Source organism: Heptranchias perlo, chromosome 7 (genome assembly GCF_035084215.1).
Source record: "Heptranchias perlo isolate sHepPer1 chromosome 7, sHepPer1.hap1, whole genome shotgun sequence".
Lineage (NCBI taxonomy): Eukaryota > Metazoa > Chordata > Chondrichthyes > Hexanchiformes > Hexanchidae > Heptranchias > Heptranchias perlo.
In genome coordinates, this window is record NC_090331.1 from 96063526 (window position 1) to 96081224 (window position 17699).

General features: G+C 44.5%; 1 protein-coding gene across 2 annotated transcripts in view; it reads right to left on the minus strand.

Moving 5' to 3' along the window:
* LOC137323970 (sentrin-specific protease 2-like) overlaps positions 1-17699 on the minus strand; it is a 68424-nt gene that overhangs the window by 21078 nt on the left and 29647 nt on the right. For both annotated transcript variants that reach the window (XM_067988131.1, XM_067988132.1), the window contains 2 exons: positions 9048-9148; positions 3172-3232 (listed from right to left, as the gene is read on the minus strand). In XM_067988131.1, coding sequence (XP_067844232.1) covers positions 3172-3232; positions 9048-9148 — 162 coding nt within the window. The remainder of the gene's footprint in view (positions 1-3171; positions 3233-9047; positions 9149-17699) is intronic.

The window sequence follows — 17699 nt, forward strand, 5'->3', positions numbered from 1 at the left end:
GAGAACCAACACGATCACTGTGCTGAATGGGATAGATTCAGAACAGATCTAGCAGCTCAAAACTGGGCATCCATGAGGCGCTGTGGGCCATCAGCAGCAGCAGAATTGTATTCCAGCACAATCTGTAACCTCATGGCCCGGCATATTCCTCACTCTACCATTACCAACAAGCCAGGGGATCAACCCTGGTTCAATGAGGAGTGTAGACGAAGATGCCAGGTGCAGCACCAGGCATAACTAAAAATGAGGTGCTAACCTGGTGAAGCTAAAACACAAGACTACATATGCTAAACATCTGAAGCAGCATGCCATAGACAGAGCTAAGCAATTCCACAACCAACGGATCAGATCAAAGCTCTGCAGTCCTGCCACATCCAGTCGTGAATGGTGTTGAACAATTAACCGGAGGAGGAGGCTCCGTGAACATCCCCACCCTGCATGGTGGCAGAGCCAAGCACGTGAGCGCTAAAGACAAGGCTGAAGCGTTCGCAACCATCTTCAGCCAGAAGTGCTGAGCGGATGATCCATCTCGGCCTCCTCCCGAGATCCCCATCAACACAGAAGCCAGTCTTCAGCCAATTTGATTCTCTCCATATGATATCAAGAAACGGCTGAGTGCACTGGATACAGCAAAGGCTATGGGCCCCAACAACATCCCGGCTGAAGTGCTGAAGACTTGTGCTCCAGAACTAGCTGCGCCTCTAGCCAAACTGCTCCAGTACAGCTACAACACCGGCATCTACCCGACAATGTGGAAAATTGCCCAGGTATGCCCTGTCCACAAAAAGCAGGACAAATCCAATCCAGCCAATTACCCCCCCATCAGTCTACTCTCGATCATCAGCTAAGCTATGGAAGGTGTCGGCGACAGTGCTATCAAGCGGCACATACTCACCAATAACCTGCTCACCGATGCTCAGTTTGGGTTCCGCCAGGACCACTCGGCTCCAGACCTCATTACAGCCTTGGTCCAAACATGGACAAAAGAGCTGAATTCCAGAGGTGAGGTGAGAGTGACTGCCCTTGACATCAAGGCAGCATTTGACAGAGTGTGGCACCAAGGAGCCCTAGTAAAATTGAAGTCAATGGGAATCATGGGGAAAACTCTCCAGTGGCTGGAGTCATACCTAGCACAAGGGAAGATGGTAGTGGTTGTTGGAGGTCAATCATCTCAGCCCCAGGACATTGCTGCAGGAGTTCCTCAGGGCAGTGTCCTAGGCCCAACCATCTTCAGCGGCTTCATCAATGACCTTCCCTCCATCATAAGGTCAGAAGTTCGCTGATGATTGCACAGTGTTCCGTTCCATTCGCAACCCCTCAGATAATGGAAGCAGTCCATGCCGGCATGCAGCAAGACTGGACAATATCCAGGCTTGGGCTAAGTGGTAAGTAACATTCACATAAGTGCCAGGCGATGACCATCTCCAACAAGAGAGAGAGTCTAACCACCTCCCCATGACATTCAACGGCATTACCATCGCCGAATCCCCCACCATCAACATCCTGGGAATGTCACCATTGACCAGAAACTTAACTGGACCAGCCACATAAATACTGTGGCTACAAGAGCAGATCAGAGGCTGGGTATTCTGCAGCAAATAATTCACCTCCTGACTCCCCAAAGTCTTTCCACCATCTACAAGGCACAAGTCAGGAGTGTGATGGAATACTCTCCACTTGCCTGGATGAGTGCAGCTCCAACAACACTCAAGAAGCTCGACACCATCCAGGACAAAGCAGCCTGCTTGATTGGTACCCTATCCACCACCTTACACATTCACTCCCTCCATCATCGGCGCACCTTAACTGCAGTGTGTACCATCCACAGGATGCACTGCAGCAACTCGCCAAGGCTTCTTCGACAGCACCTCCCAAACCTGCGACCTCTACCACTTAGAAGGACAAGGGCAGTCGGCACATGGGAACACCACCACCCACACGTTCCCCTCCAAGTCACACACCATCCTGACTTGGAAATATATCGCCGTTCCTTCATCATCGCTGGGTCAAAATCCTGGAATTCCCTACTGAACAGCACTGTGGGAGAACCTTCACCACACGGACTGCAGCGGTTCAAGAAGGCGGCTCATCACCACCTTCTCAAGGGCAATTAGGGATGGGCAATAAATGCCGGCCTTGCCAGCGATGCCCACATCCCATGGATGAATAATAAAAAAGGTCCCCACATTCTGTGATGTTAGCTGATCACAAGCCAGGCAGTGGTCAGGGCCCCTTGAGTGGGGAGGAGGGAAATCAAATTAGCAAGTGGCTATCTCGTGACTCTTCCTTAAAAGTTTGGGAATGCAGATGTTAGGCTACAACAGGAACAGACTTAGCGGTGTTAGAAAATTCCCTCGCATGGTAAATTTGGAAGAAACTCGTTACAAGGTCTACAATTGTTCAGTAAACGACATTGGACAAACAGAATTTAAAGATTCAATCTGGAAACCCAACTACTGGCCCATTAGCTGGTGACACAGATGCAAGTATTTCTACAAACAGTATTTCTAGGTCAACAACAGCACAGATTAGCTGCAACGCACAATCAAACTCTGTCTGAACTCCCAAAGCCTCAAAGGTTTCCTCCAATATAAATGCACAACAGATCCAATTCCTGCAGCAGTTTTCACCACGACGAGTTGGAGAAATGCTGAGTAGGGGAGTTCTCCCCGCTGACCTGACCAATATTTATCCCTCAACCAACACCACATTGTTGTTTTTGGGATCTTGCTGTGCGTAAATCGGCTGCCGTGTTTCCTACATTACAACACTGACTGCATTTCAAAAGTACTTCATTGGCTGTAAATTGCTTTTGGACATCCTGAGGTTGTGAAAGGCGCTGTATAAATGCAAGTCTTTCTTTCTTCCAATGCTGCCCAAATCATCTTAAGCTTATGGGTAGTTTTTAATCCACTGATTAGAAAATAGTCTGAAACTGTTGCATCTCACTTCACTTTAGTTCCCGTGAAGATCGGAGCTCCCCTTTTCTGGCTGGATTTGAACTTTTGTCCAGCAGGTGAAGAAAAAAGTATTGAAACCCATTCCCCTTGCCATTTGCTGGCCTTTTGGGAGTTTCTTTTCAATCATTAACATCAATAAGATGCATTGTCCATTGATTACAACATCCAACTATTTTACTTGTTCTTACTGAAATTAAACGTATCTTCTTACCTTCCATTGACTTCGTTTGATGCTGATTTGATGGTATTAGAGTCCTTCCATACCGATGAACCTGGAGTAACAATAACAGTAACACTGATTAATTAATGCCCCTATTTTTAATTTACATCAATAATGTTCAATCAGAAACTCATGTAAATTGGTCAAAATTTGCAGATGATACCAAACTAGGAGGGAAAGTTGAATCTCAGGAACGACAATAAATGTCAGTGGGTGGAATAATCGCTGAAATTTGATAGGGACAAGTGCAGATGGAAAGAAAATAATGGTCACACAAGAAGTTCATGAATGGTGTTGAAATAGCTATGGATGAAGCTGAAGGCAAAGTGGGGATCCTTGGAGATCTGCGCTCAACACGAGAGCGAGGGTGCAGAAGAGATTTACTAGAATGATTCCAGGGATGAGGGACTTTAGTTATGTGGATAGACTGGAGAAGCTGGGGTTGTTCTCCTTGGAACAGAGACGATTGTGAGGAGATTTGATCGAGGTATTCAAAATCATGAAGGGTCTAGACAGAGGAGATAGAGAGAATTCCCATTGGCGGAAGGGTCGAGAACCAGAGGACATAGATTTAAAGTGATTGGCAAAAGAACCAAGTGTGATAGGAGGAAAAACTTCTTTTTTTAAACAGTGATTGGTTAGGATCTGGAATGCACTGCCCGAGGGGGTGGTGGAGGCAGATTCAATCAAAAGGGAACTGGACAAGTACTTGAAAGGAAAAAATTTGCAGGGCTACAGAGATAGGACGGGGGAGTGGGACCAGCTGGATTGTTCTTGCATAGAGCCAGCGCAGACTCGATGGGCTGAATGGCCTCCTCTCGTGCAGTAACCTTTATGATTCTACAAGTAGAGCAGAAATCAACAAAGTCAATAGAATGTTCAACTGCATAGCAAAATTCAGATGAATATAAGTCGGAGAAGAGTCACAAGGCTAGCAGCTGAGGATTGGGTTATGAGGAAAGGCTGGAGAAACATGGACTTTACAGCCTCAAAAAGAGCTGTTTCAGGAGCAGTTAGAAAATTGACGACACCAGAGAAAGTAAAGGGTGGTTACGGATGGAGGGGCCTTTGCAGCAAGGGACCACTAGCGAGGTACCACGTGATTAGTGCTGGGACGACTTTACAGTATATGGAATGCTCTGCCACAGGGTGTGTTTGAGATAGAGAACGTTGCATCGATTAAGGGAAAATGGATAACATTCAAAGTATAGGAAATGCAGGGCTACAGAGAAAGTTTTGGTAACCAGACGGTGTAGATACGATGGGCTGAATGGCCTCCTTCTGTGCTGTGAATGTCTATGGTTTTATTAATGATTTGGAGCTGGGGGCAGAAACAAAGCTGTCTAATTTATCAGATTGTACCAATTGATGGGGGGGATTTCAAACAATAAGGAACAGGCAAACCAAGTACAATGGGTAATCTGGACAGGTTGGGAAGATGAGCTGATGAGTGGCAAATGACAAGGAAAGGGAAATAACTGGTGGGAATATAAACTAAATGGCCCGGGCAACAAGGCTCACCACACAAGAGAGGGATCTTGGGGTACTGGTGGATAGCTCACTGGAACCAGCAGCGCAGAGGGCAGTAGCAGTAAAGAAAGCTAACTGGATCTGGGATTGTGTACCCAGAGGGATAGAGCACAAATCCCAGGTGGTGATAATGAATCTGTACATGGGACTGGTATGGTCACAGCTGGAATATTGCTATAAGGAGGATATTCAAGCATTGGAATCAGTGCTAAAGGATAAACAAACCTGATACCTAGTAAAAGGCACCTGAACTATGAGGAGAGACTGGCACAAGAGAAGGCTCAGGAGAGGTTTTTAAAAAATTTGTTCTTTGAATATGGGCGTCGCTGGGAAGGTGGTATATATTACACATCCCTTGATGACCTGAGGAAGTAACGGTGGGCTTTCTTCTTGAACCACTGCAGTGCTTGCACTGATGGTGCTCCATGAAGGTGATAGCTAGGGAATTTAAGGATTTTGACCCATTGATGATGAGGGAATGGAGACATATGTCCAAACCAGGATGGTGCGTGTCTTGGAGGGGAACTTGCTGCACTTAGCCTTCTTGGTGGTAAGAGATTGTGGGACTTGAGATGCTGTTGAAGCACACTTGGTGAGTTTATGACGCTTAGGAATAGATAAATTGAACCCCAATAAATGTTTGAAATTGCCACAAACTGTATAACCAGGGAACATGGGCTCAAGCTTAGAAGATGGAAGATGCAGAGGAGGTTTCAACTTAACTACTTCATCCTGGATACTCCACATTATACCTTTAGAGGAGTTTTACACATTCTCTATTGTTGTTGTTGATCAACATCCCTGGAAAAGATTCAGAGAAGGGTCTTTAGATTGATATCTAGTTTAAAGGCCCTTAGTTATCAGGACAGGCTTAGAGAGCTGGGGCTTTTTACTTTGAAAAGTGTAGTCTCAGGATATGGGGTAGGACATTTAGGACTGAGATGAGGAGAAATGTCTTCACTCAGAGGGTGGGGAACCTGTGGAATTCTCTACCACAGAAGGCTGTGGAGGCCAAGTCACTGAATATATTTAAGAAGGAGCTAGATAGATTTCTAGACACAGAAGACATCAAGGGGTATGGGGAGAGAGCGGGAATATGGTATTGAGATAGAGGATCAGCCATGATCATATTGAATGGTGGAGCAGGCTCCAGGGGCCGAAAGACCTACACCTGCTCCTATTTTCTATGTTTCAAGGAAAAGTGATTGAGGCCTTTAAAATAACGAATGGTTCAGACACAGTCCATGTGGATAGGCTATTTGAGCTAAGTTGATTATAGAGGACCAGGGACATAGATATAAAATTTAAAAAGCATAGAACTAACTTTAATTCTTTTCGCAGAGTGATGTTGACCTCTGGAATAAGTTGTCAGGTTGTGCAGTGAGTGCGGATTCACTGCAAGTTCCCAAAAGGGAGCTGGATGATCTGTACTTCTAGAAGGTAGGTTGGTCATTGGTGTCACCAGTCATTGTGCTCATCTGCAGCTTGCCTGATCACCTTCCAGGGGTTGGTCATTGGTGTCACCAGTCATTGTGATCTTCTGCAGCTTGCCTGATCACCTTCCAGGGGTTGGTCATTGGTGTCACCAGTCATTGTGATCTTCTGCAGCTTGCCTGATCACCTTCCAGGGGTTGGTCATTGGTGTCACCAGTCATTGTGATCTTCTGCAGCTTGCCTGATCACCTTCCAGGGGTTGGTCATTGGTGTCACCAGTCATTGTGATCTTCTGCAGCTTGCCTGATCACCTTCCAGGGGTTGGTCATTGGTGTCACCAGTCATTGTGATCTTCTGCAGCTTGCCTGATCACCTTCCAGGGGTTGGTCATTGGTGTCACCAGTCATTGTGATCTTCTGCAGCTTGCCTGATCACCTTCCAGGTGTTGGACAGGAATTTCTCAAAAGTTTCCTTTTTTTAAATTGGCCAAAGTTTTCCCCCCGTTTTTTTGCCTCTCCCAGGAGATTGTGAGGAGGATGGAATGGGGTGATGGTGAGTGTTACATCTTGCTGTGATGGCACAGGTTTGATTGAGCAGCTGGTCTTTTCCTGCCATTTTTTTTCACATTTTAACATCCTTCCCCCACCCCCACCCCCACCCCCCCCACCCCCCACCCCGCCTCGCATAAACTACCATTTAAAAATAACATAAAAACAGAAAACGCTGGAAATACTCAGCAAGTCAGGCAGCATGTGTGGAGAAAGAAACAGAGTTAACGTTTCAGGTCGACGACCTTTCGTCAGAACTGGAAGGAGGTAAAGATTTAACACTTTTTAAGCAACAGCCAGGCAAAATGGTGAGGGAAGGAAAAAACAAAAGGGAAGGTCTGTGTTAGGGTGGAGGGCAAGGATGATTAAATGAGAAAATGGATGACGGTGCAAGGAAAGGAGGGTGGTAATGGGTCAAGTAAAGGAACAAAAGATGGGTCCAGAGGAGATGCTAAAATGGCAACATCAGAACCATTACCAGCACCTGCTGTCCAAAAAAAATGGGAGCAGTGGTTCTGATCTGAAATTATTGAAATCAGTGTTGAGTCTGGAAGGTTGTAAAGTGCCTAAACGAGAGATGAGGTGTTGTTCCTCGAGCTTACGTTGAGCTTCATTAGCACAGTGTAAGAGGCCGAGGTCAGAGTGGGAGTGGGACGGGAATTAAAATGGCAAGTGACCGGCAGGTCAGGGTCAAATTCGCGGACAGAACGGAGGTGTTCAGCAAAGCGATCACCCAATCTCCGTTTGATCTCCCCAATGTAGAGGAGACCGCACTGTGAGCAGTGAATACAGTATAGTAAATTGAAAGAAGTACAAGTAAATCGCTGTTTCACCTGGAAGGAGTGTTTGGGGCCCTGGACGGTGGGAAGGGACGAGGTGAAAGGGCAGGTGTTGCATCTCCTGCGCTCGCACGGGAAGGTGCCGTGGGGAGGAGAGCGGGTGTTGGGGGTGATGGAAGAGTGGACCAGGGTATCGCGGAGGGAGTGGTCCCTTCGGAATGTTGAAAGGGGAGGGGAGGGGAAGATGCGTTTGGTGGTGGGATCGCGCTGGAGGTGGTGGAAATGGCAGAGGATGATGCATTGAATTTGGAGCTGGTGGGGTGGAAGGTGAGGGCGAGGAGGGCCCGCGATCGGGGCTGGGGGGGGAAGGGGAGGGGGGAGCAGTGGTCGGTGCAGGTAGGCTTGTTGGGTCTGGGGGAAGCACTCCTGTGCCTCCGGGCCCACAAGTTGTGCCTTTCTAGGCACTTACCTATAGTCTCGGGCCTTCTCGCCTCCTTTTTCGAAGCGTAAAACAGAAGGCCCGGGAGTCCCGGCCCCCCCGGGTTGAAATGGGGAATTAGTTTAAAATGGAGGCCTGAAGTCTCCTTGAAAGGTTTTAAGGCCCGACCCATTTCCTGGGAGCGGGTTGGCTGCCTGCCCCTCGTCCCGCCCCCATGAAAGGCAGGTCTGAAACGGTGACAATTTTTAATGCCCCCCGCCCCCAACCCACCCGTTTTTTTACTTTGAAAATCAAGCCCATTAACTCAGTTTGTTTCTCCACAGATGCTGCCTGACTTGCTGAGCATTTCCAGCATTTTCTGTCTTTATTTCAGATTTCCAGCATCTGCAGTATTTTGCTTTTGATTTAAAAATAACAGTCTTGCTAGACTTCCCCGTTGATCTCACTGCTGTGTGATTACCGTCAGCTATAGTGCTGTTGCCAGACCTATTTAGTTTATTGACACTATTAATAATTGAAGGGAAGAAATTTGCAGGGCTACGGGAAGAGAGAGTGGGGCAATGGGACTAACTGGATTGCTCTTACAAAGAGATGGCATGGGCTCGATGGGCCGAATGGCCACCTTCTGTGCTGTAACCATTCTATGATTCTAAACCATAAAAAAAACAAAAATCACATTTAGCCGATACCATTTAATATTGTGGTTCTTTTAATTCCTCAGCTCAAATTCCTCCTACACACCATTACTGCACCCTAGTACTGTACAGCTCAAATTCCTCTTTCCAGATACAACTCTGGGCTGGATTACACCTTGGGACGTTTTTCCACATTAAAAGGTGCTATATAAATGCAAATTGTTAGTACAAGGACAAAATCTGGAGTGCAGAACAGAAGGGAGTGGAGTTGAAAACTGGTGACTACATTGATTGAGTTACAGTACCCTCCACTGTAATGTTTCACGAAGAAGATAAACCCTCTGACTTTTAACCCCCAAGCAATGACCTCCATTTCTTGTCTTATACACAAGCATATACACACAGTATTCCACATTAATAAGCACTGAACAACTTGTTAACATTTTCCCAAATAAACAATGATAAATTGCTCAGTGAAAGTTGGTGAAACAGCTGACCTTACCGAGTTTTAGCGGTGGCAGTGCTATTGGACTGTTTTCAAAGCTACCGAGTCTATCCTTAGATCCGGCCTTTATACGACAGCACTGGCTGGGACTGGCAGAGCTGCAAACAGCAAAGACAGTATGAAACCTATGAGGAGCATGGCAATTTCGCACAAAAATGATAATAATGGAGGAATAGTTAGGAGAGCTCTTACGATCAGTTCTTAGTTCCCAAATAAAAAGCTGCCCTTCTTTATCGTGACAGAGCAAATCAGGCCTAAAATAAAAACAGAGAATGCTGGAAAAAGCACAGCAGGTCCTGCAGCATCTGAAATTGTTTCAGGTATTGTTTCTTCATCAAAAGTGGAAGAAAAAATGGAATTGCACAAAACAGATGGTTGAGGGGGGGGGAGGGAGGGGGGGAGGGGAGAGGAAGTGAGATATATAATGGGAGAATACCCATGCAGATTTTATTAAAAGGTTGGAAAGAGGTGAAGAGTAGTGGAAGAAGGGTGACAATATAAAAAGACATTAAAAGGGCAGGAAAATAAATCCTTCTCCTGAGTACTCTGCAGCCCGTTGGTCTGAACATTAATTTTATGTCAGGCTTGACTCAGTTAAAGCACTTCACTGTAGTACAAAGGGAATGCTACACTGTCGGAGGTGCTGTCTTTCAGATGAGACATTAAACCGGGGCCCTGTCTGTCCTCTGAGATGGATGTAACAGATCACATGGCATTATTTGAAGAGCAGGGGAGTTCTCTTGGTCAATATTTATCCCTCAACCAACACCACTAAAAACAGAAAGCTAGTCATTTATCTCACTGCTGTTTGAGGCACCTTCCTGTGTTCAAACTGACCTGCTGCATTTCCCTACATTAAAACAATGACTATACTTGAAAAGTACTTAATTGGCTGTGAAGCACTTTGGGATGTCCTGTGAAAGGTGCTGTATCGTAGAAGGATACAGCCCAGTAGGAGGCCATTCAGCCCATCGTGCCTGTGCTGGCTTTTTGCAAGAGTTATCCAATTATTCCCACTCCCCGGCCAATTATCTTAAATCCATCCCCTCTGGTTACTGACCCTCTTGCCAGTGGAAACAGTTTCTCTCTATTTGCTCTATTAAAACCCCTCATCATTTTGAACACCTCTATTAAATCTCCCCTTAACCTTCTTTGCTCTAAGGAGAACAATCCCAGTCTCTTTTTGCCAAATGTAATATTTCCAAGTTTGCTGATGACACAAAACTAGGTGGGAATTTGAGTTGTGAGGAGGATGCAAAGAGGCTTCAAGGGGATATAGACAGACTAAGTGAGTGAGCAAGATCATGGCAGATGGAATATAACGTGAAAAAATGTGAAGTTATCCACTTTGGTAGGAAAAACAGAAATGCAGAGTATTTTTTTTTTAAAATGGTGAGAGATTGGGAAATGTTGATGTTCAAAGGGACCTGGGTGTCCTTGTGCATGAGTCACTGAAAGCTAACATGCAGGTGCAGCAAGCAATTAGGAAGGCAAATGGTATGTTGGCCTTTATTACAAGAGGATTTGAGTACGGGAGTAAAGATGTCTTACTGCAATTATACAGGGCCTTGGTGAGACCCCACCTGGAGTATTGTGTACAATTTTGGTCTCCTTACCTAAGAAAGGATGTACTTGCCATAGAGGGAGTGCAACAAAGGTTCACCAGACTGATTCCTGGGATGGCGGGATTGTCGTATGAGGAGAGATTGAGTAGACCAGGCCTGTATTCTCTAGAGTTTAGAAGAATGAGAGGTGATCTCATTGAAACATACAAAATTCTTTCAGGGCTCGACAGGGTAGATGCAGGGAGGATGTTTCCCCTGGCTGGGGAATCTAGAACCAGGGGTCACAGTCTCAGAATAAAGGGTAGGCCATTTACGACTGAGATGAGGAGAAATTTCTTCACTCAGAGGGAGGTGAAACTTTGGAATTCTCTACCCCAGAGGGCTGTGGAGGCTCAGTCATTGAGTACATTCAAAACAGAGATCGATAGATTTCTAGATATTAAAGGCATCAAGGGATATGGGGATAGTGCAGGAAAATGGAACTGAGGTAGAAGATCAGCCATGATCTTGTTGAATGGCAGAGCAGGCTCGAGGGGACGGATGGCCTACTCCTGCTCCTATTTCTTATGTTCTTATGCTCTCTCCACATAACTGAATTTCCTCATTCCTGGCACCATTCTAGTAAATCTCCTCTGCATCCCCTCCAAGGCCGACATCCTTCCTAAAGTATGGTGCTCAGAATTGGACATAATACTCCAGCTGGGGTCTAACCAGTGATTTATAAAGGTTTAGCACAACCTCCTTGCTTTTGTACTCTGCCTCTAATAATAATTGTAAACAATTTTACAACACCAAGTTATAGTCCAGCAATTTTATTTTAAATTCACAAGCTTTCGGAGGCTACCTCCTTCCTCAGGTGAATTTAAAATAAAATTGCTGGACTATAACTTGGCGTTGTAAAATTGTTTACAATTGTCAACCCCAGTCCATCACCGGCATCTCCACATCATGTCTAATAATAATGCCAAGGATCTCATATGCTTTTTCAACAGCCTTATCAACTAGTTCTGCCACCTTCAAAGATTTGTGTACATACACCCCCAGGTGTCTCTGTTCCTGCACCCCCTTTAAAATTGTACCATTTTGTTTATATTGTCTCTCCTCAATCTTCTTTCCAAAATGCATCAAATTTATAAAAATGCAAGTTCTTTCTTTAGCAACTTCCAATCTTTGCTATCCCTCTCCCATTTACTGAGAGAGGTGTGGAGGATGTATGGCAGGTTTGTGTTGCAGTTGCAGATGCATACACTTTGTTGGAAATACAGCTCTGGCGGGGGGAGTCTGTCTTTTCTCTTTGCTGCTGATGGAGGTCTGTTGTGTGTTACCAGCATTGTGAACCAATCGATAACTTTTCATCAAGGTTAGAATTTCAATTAAAGTACACAAACATATCCATAAATTTTACATTTTTAATTTCAGAGTCCAGAATCCATAGTTTTTCTCGTTACCTACTTTCAGCCCCTTTTCACACCTTTATAATTCCTTCAGTGGTTTTCACTGCTTCTCAGCTATTCAATAAATCTTGTTTGGTCATTCAGCCGTCATCTCACTTCCTCCCTTCCCTTCCCCACACCTTTTGTTTTGTTCAGTTCCATTAAATAACTTCCAAAATGGCAGCCTTTTCTCACTTCACAGATTTCGATGGATTTGCTGTGCATTTCCAGTTTTTATTTCAGATTTCATTTTTACAAAAAGGAGTTGCACTTCCCCCGAAACCCCCTTTTCCACACTGACCGTATGTTACCATCCTACATTGCACCTCCCTCACTAACAATTAACGTCCTGTGGTGAACAGGCATGGGGCCACACACCTCCAAACCGACTGCACTAACCTAAAATAAAACTCAGCATCAATTTGGTTGGCACTATTTTTTGTAGAAGTCCAGATCCAAACACTTATTGTGTTAGGACACTGCCTCAAGGATGTGCGAAACAGAGCCCAAGCAGTGTCCTCAAGTCTTTAATTAAAACTAAAATGTCCTTACCTCCTCTGTTCCCTAGAGCTGAAGTCAAGTTTGTTTACTGCTGTTTCCTGTAGCCACAATACTACGCAAGGAGGCTGGCTTCCCAAAGGTGCTTTCTGTTTCACGGTCTCTGCTACTCTCCCTGAAGGTGTAGCAAATCCAAGTTCTTTATATGAAATTGGTATACAAAGCAAGTATGTATCTGAACTGACCTTGAGTCCTATACACAATGATGAGTGAAACGGTAAATATTTAACTAGGAAGAATTTTCTTCTTCTCCAGTCATGGCCAAACAATATTGGGGCAGTTTTATCAACAGTGACATGTGCTTTGCTAACTTATAATTATATGAGAATGCTGCATAGATAAAGTTAGCCAGACAGTTAAAATTTATGGATATGTTTGAGAGATTTAATTGAAATTTCAACCTTGACGAAAAGTGATCGATTGGTCAGACTGCCTGAAGTATGCTTTAGCACTGATAAGTTTTTGCTTTAAGGATGGCACAGTTTAACAGCTGTCTACAATAGTGTCAAACTGCATAGTAGTATATAATTGAACACTTCACCCAATAGGTCAAGTTTGTAGAAATATAGGATGAGGGCAACAGAATAAGCACATACAAAGCATTAACAGGAAGTCAGGGATAGAAGACAACTGCAGACAAATCAGGATGACAGCAGACATCTCAGACCCCACAGACTAAATTAACACATCAGAAAAAACTGAACTGTTTTAATAAATGAGTTAATTTATTACCTGATGATAGAGCTTGTTGAATCAGAAATTAAAGCAGAGGAGGCCATTCAGCCCATTGCACCTATAATGCTGCTGGCTCTTCAACTGGGGCTGTGTACTCATAATTTTGTTTCCCTACCCTTTCCCCATATCCTTTCACATTTTATCCTTTTCAAATACTTATCCAATTACCTTTTAGATGATGTTCTAGAGTCTGCCTCAATAGACACGTACGATTAAGTATTCCATGTTCTAATAAACCTCTGTATGAAACGGTTTCTTCTAACTCCTTCTTTTGCTCTTCTAGTGCTAATCCTCAGTCTATGCCCCCTTTGTTACCAATTTATGGAAACAATTATTCACTATTTATCCTCTCAAAACCTTTCATCCTTTGAAAACTTCTATTAAATCCCCATTGCACTGTGAAAAATTCCCAATTCTTTGAACCTTTCTTCACAACTCTGAGATCCATGCCCACCTCGCCAGCAACTCTCTGTTTGAATCTCTTCAATCAGGTTGCCACCTCTCCCACAGCACTGAAATGGCCCTAATCAAAGTCACAACTGACATCCTCTATGACTGCGACGGGGGTGCATTATCCCTCCTCACCCTCTTCAACTTCTCTTTGACACGGTCATTCACCCCTTTCCTCTTAGCTATCCAATCATAGCCAGAGCATCTCCATCAATGGCTGCTCTTCTCATTCTGCACCATCACCTCAGGAGTTTCTCAAAGATCTATCATCAGTCTCTTCTTCCACACCTGCAACTTAAAATAAAATTTAACATTTTTATCAGTGTTTAAATCCCTCCGTGACCTTGCCACTCGCTATCTGTGTAACCTTCTCCAGCATTACAAATCCCACCCCCCCCCAACCCCGAACTCTCCTTTCTTTTGACTCTGGACTCGTATATCCTGTCTCCCTTCACCTTACCATTGACCGCCTATGTCCTCGGCTCTGAAACGTCCTCCCAACCTCCTCCACCTCAACCTCAACTTCCCTCAAGACCCTCTTTAAAACCTACCACCTCACCCTCCAAATATCTCTTTCTTTGGCTCTGTGTCCAGGTTTTCCCTTTACACCCGTGAACCACCTTGGGGTATTTTTCTACCTTCGAGGCACTATATAAATTTCAGTTGTTTTTGTAACGATAACCTCTCATTCTTGCTATCAATCTAGCGAATCTTCACTGTGCTCCTACCATGGCTCTAATATTCTTCCTATAAAGCATACTTCATCAGTAACTTAAACAACATTTTGGACAAATTCAATGTCATTTTCTTGCTTTCATATTCAAAACCCCTCTACCTAAAATCCAGAATCCTAGATTTCCCTTTTTTAAAAATGGTCTTTTGTACCTGCACTCCCATCTTTAAAGAGCTACATATATACAGCCCTCAATATTTTTGCTCTTCCATTCTGTGAAGTAACATAGCATTTAGGGTGCATTTCCTTTCACTGTTCTTTTGCCCCAAAATGTCTATTTCACATTTTGCTGCATTGAACTGCATCTGCCACCTCACTGTCCACTCTGCTAATCCTCCTACATGCTGCATTCTTCCTCACAAAGTGTATCATTGTACTAATGCCATCCAACTTACTTACTTAAGTCAGGAAGTGTATGATTCCTATAAACTACAGAAGTTAACTTTGCCAAGCACGCACTGTAATCTTGGGAACTGAATTCTGTCATGTTAAGCTGTTGTTTATTGTAATACTGAACAGGGTTATCTTATGTTAAGCAAAAACTGAAACTTTGGAATCAAGTTTAGAGTTATATTTGTGATGGGTATGTTCACACTTGCATTATCTTCGCTGAAGAAGTGAAATAAAGCAGTTATCTGTAGTACACTGAACAGTGTCTAGTCCCATCTAAGAGTTAAGTTGCATCTCTACCAGTGCGACACTTTACTTGTTTGATGGCTGAGCTCTGGCCATCGTTTTAATTGAGTTAATGTATGTAGGACAATCCCAGAACCAAATTAACCATTGGAATAGAATCCATACACATAAACCTAAATCGCAATCAATTCCTCCTACAATCCCCCAACAGACTGCCACAGTTGTAATTGCCCAGTGCTTTGCACCAAAACCCTAACCACCACTGGGTAGGCACTGACTCAAGAGGGTTGGTGAGAACAGCACGAAAAAAAGAGAAGCTACAGGAACAACACATTTTCAGGCAACAGGATTCCTGATAAAGGACCAGCTGAGACAAACAGCTGCTTTTGCTGACTCTCCTGTCTAGGTAAAGCTAACTCAGCAAAAGGTGACAAGATCCTATCCAGCCATTGCGTCTCAGCATAATATATATCCCTTCCTTTGGTTGTTTTTTTCCTTCCTTTTAACGCTTGTTTATTTTATAATATGTCCTGTAATTTCATCCCTTTCATTGCATTTGTATATCCATCTTACATCCCTTCCACATTTTTTGATCCCTCTGTCACACCTTTATCCTCATTGTTTATTTTTAGCCCCTAATGGCAGCATAAACCAAAATCTAATGGTGCCAAAATCCACATTCTCTCATGCAGGGGAAAGTCTGAAATGTGCTAAGAATGATTACTGGTCGTTCTCTATTTTTTCAGCTGGTTTTTTTGGTGAATCTTGCACTCACATGAGAAGTGTTGGTGCTGGGGAATTTAAAACATGTAACGCCAGCATTAAACTCTTGTCTTAGTTCAATGCCCCAATAATTTTAGCTCAGCTCCAAACAGCACCCTCAATGTGGGTCCACTCCCACCAGGAACTGGACAAAACTCACTGCATGCAACAGCCTCACAACCAGACAGAGGAAACATTCATGCCATCAGTCTGGGCTGGATTCGAACTTGGGTCCTGTTTCTGATCACTATCTAGTGTCTAATCCCTTGTGTTACTCAGGCTCTCAAAGGGGATTATTTAAGAAGACATCCTACCCAACCTGTTATTCTGAATTTTATTGCAGCAAATTGAGGTTTCAGTGATTCTGCACATACTGAAGTATTCAAGCTATGAACTGCATTAGCAATTGATACCACACAGTTTTGGATGTGTTCATTTCACCAAATGAGTTGTATTGCACCATACAATTGGCAGGACTCCACCAGTGCTGTAAAGAGACTCAGAGACACAGCTCAGCAGTGAAGTTAAGAGGGTTTCCATCATTAAGTACATTAACACAGCATTCACACGAGCCCCCACACATGGGGAGACATCCAGCAGATGTGAGGGGCTTTTTTCAATGGAAAGGGGAGGAGGTGCACTGTATGACCCACCACCATTGGCTGCCATTGCACATCTCCAGTCCAGTTGGCTGCGAGCCACAATTACAGAGGAATGTGTAGTATTTGCTACATGTATTCTGTCTTTGATACAGACATTCTGTCTTTGATACAGATGGATCTAAAAAGGTCTCAGGTTCTGGTCTGTCCTATGCTGAGTTAGCTGATGTCAGTATAGGTGCTACAACTGGCCTCAGCACAGCTGGGCTGGCAAAATATCAGCCACAGTTCCCGATTCAGATCTCTATCCAGTGATCTGTCGTAAAGTGCACGTGGATGTCAGGTGGGGGCAGGATCTTGTTTGGCGACGATGGCTTTCATAGCCAAATAGTTCACCAACACTCACTGTCCAAGTGGGAACGGGGTAGCAGAGGGCCGGTGTTCCTGTGGGACTGTACCCCAGCCTTTAGCCAGCACGTTCAAAAGGAAATGGGGAGAAAATTAGACAAAATAAAAACCTTTATAAAAAAAGGGAAAGCTGGGGCACAATGTGCTGGAGCTCTAACACGCTACACTATGGGGTGGCAGAACTGGATTATGTCCTTGTCCTTTCACTCACACAAGGGCAGGGAGGCATGAAATGGAAGCCAGGACGAAATTTGAGCCAGCGACCATTTTACATCCACCTGTATCTGCGGGGAGGGAGGATTAATGAAGCTGGACTCGCCCAGTCCCCTCTCACACCTCATAAGGAGCTTTTATATTAAACATAGGCAAGGTCCCAGGACAGCAGAGCTCAAACAGAGACCCATGACTTCTGCGTGCCTCTCTCCTCTGGTATTTATTAGTGCCACTGGTCCTGGAAAAGTAAACCTACCATTAAGAGGTAAATGGAGCCCAACGGCAGCCACAAAAACATGTATCGCCACTGCCGTGGTCTCGAGAGGCTGGCAGCTTTGTATTGGTGAGTGGCACATGCTGGGCAACAAGCTGCCCGCTGTTTGGATGGTGTGTGGTACAGGGAGTTCTAACAAAAGGGGAGGGAACAAAATGCCACCACCCCACACCTCCCCCCCATCGCAAGAAAAACCCAGGTTAGAAATCACAGTCAACAATATAATCGAACAAACGCCTAACACACTCACATTAAATAATCTTAAATGACTTAATGCCTCTGT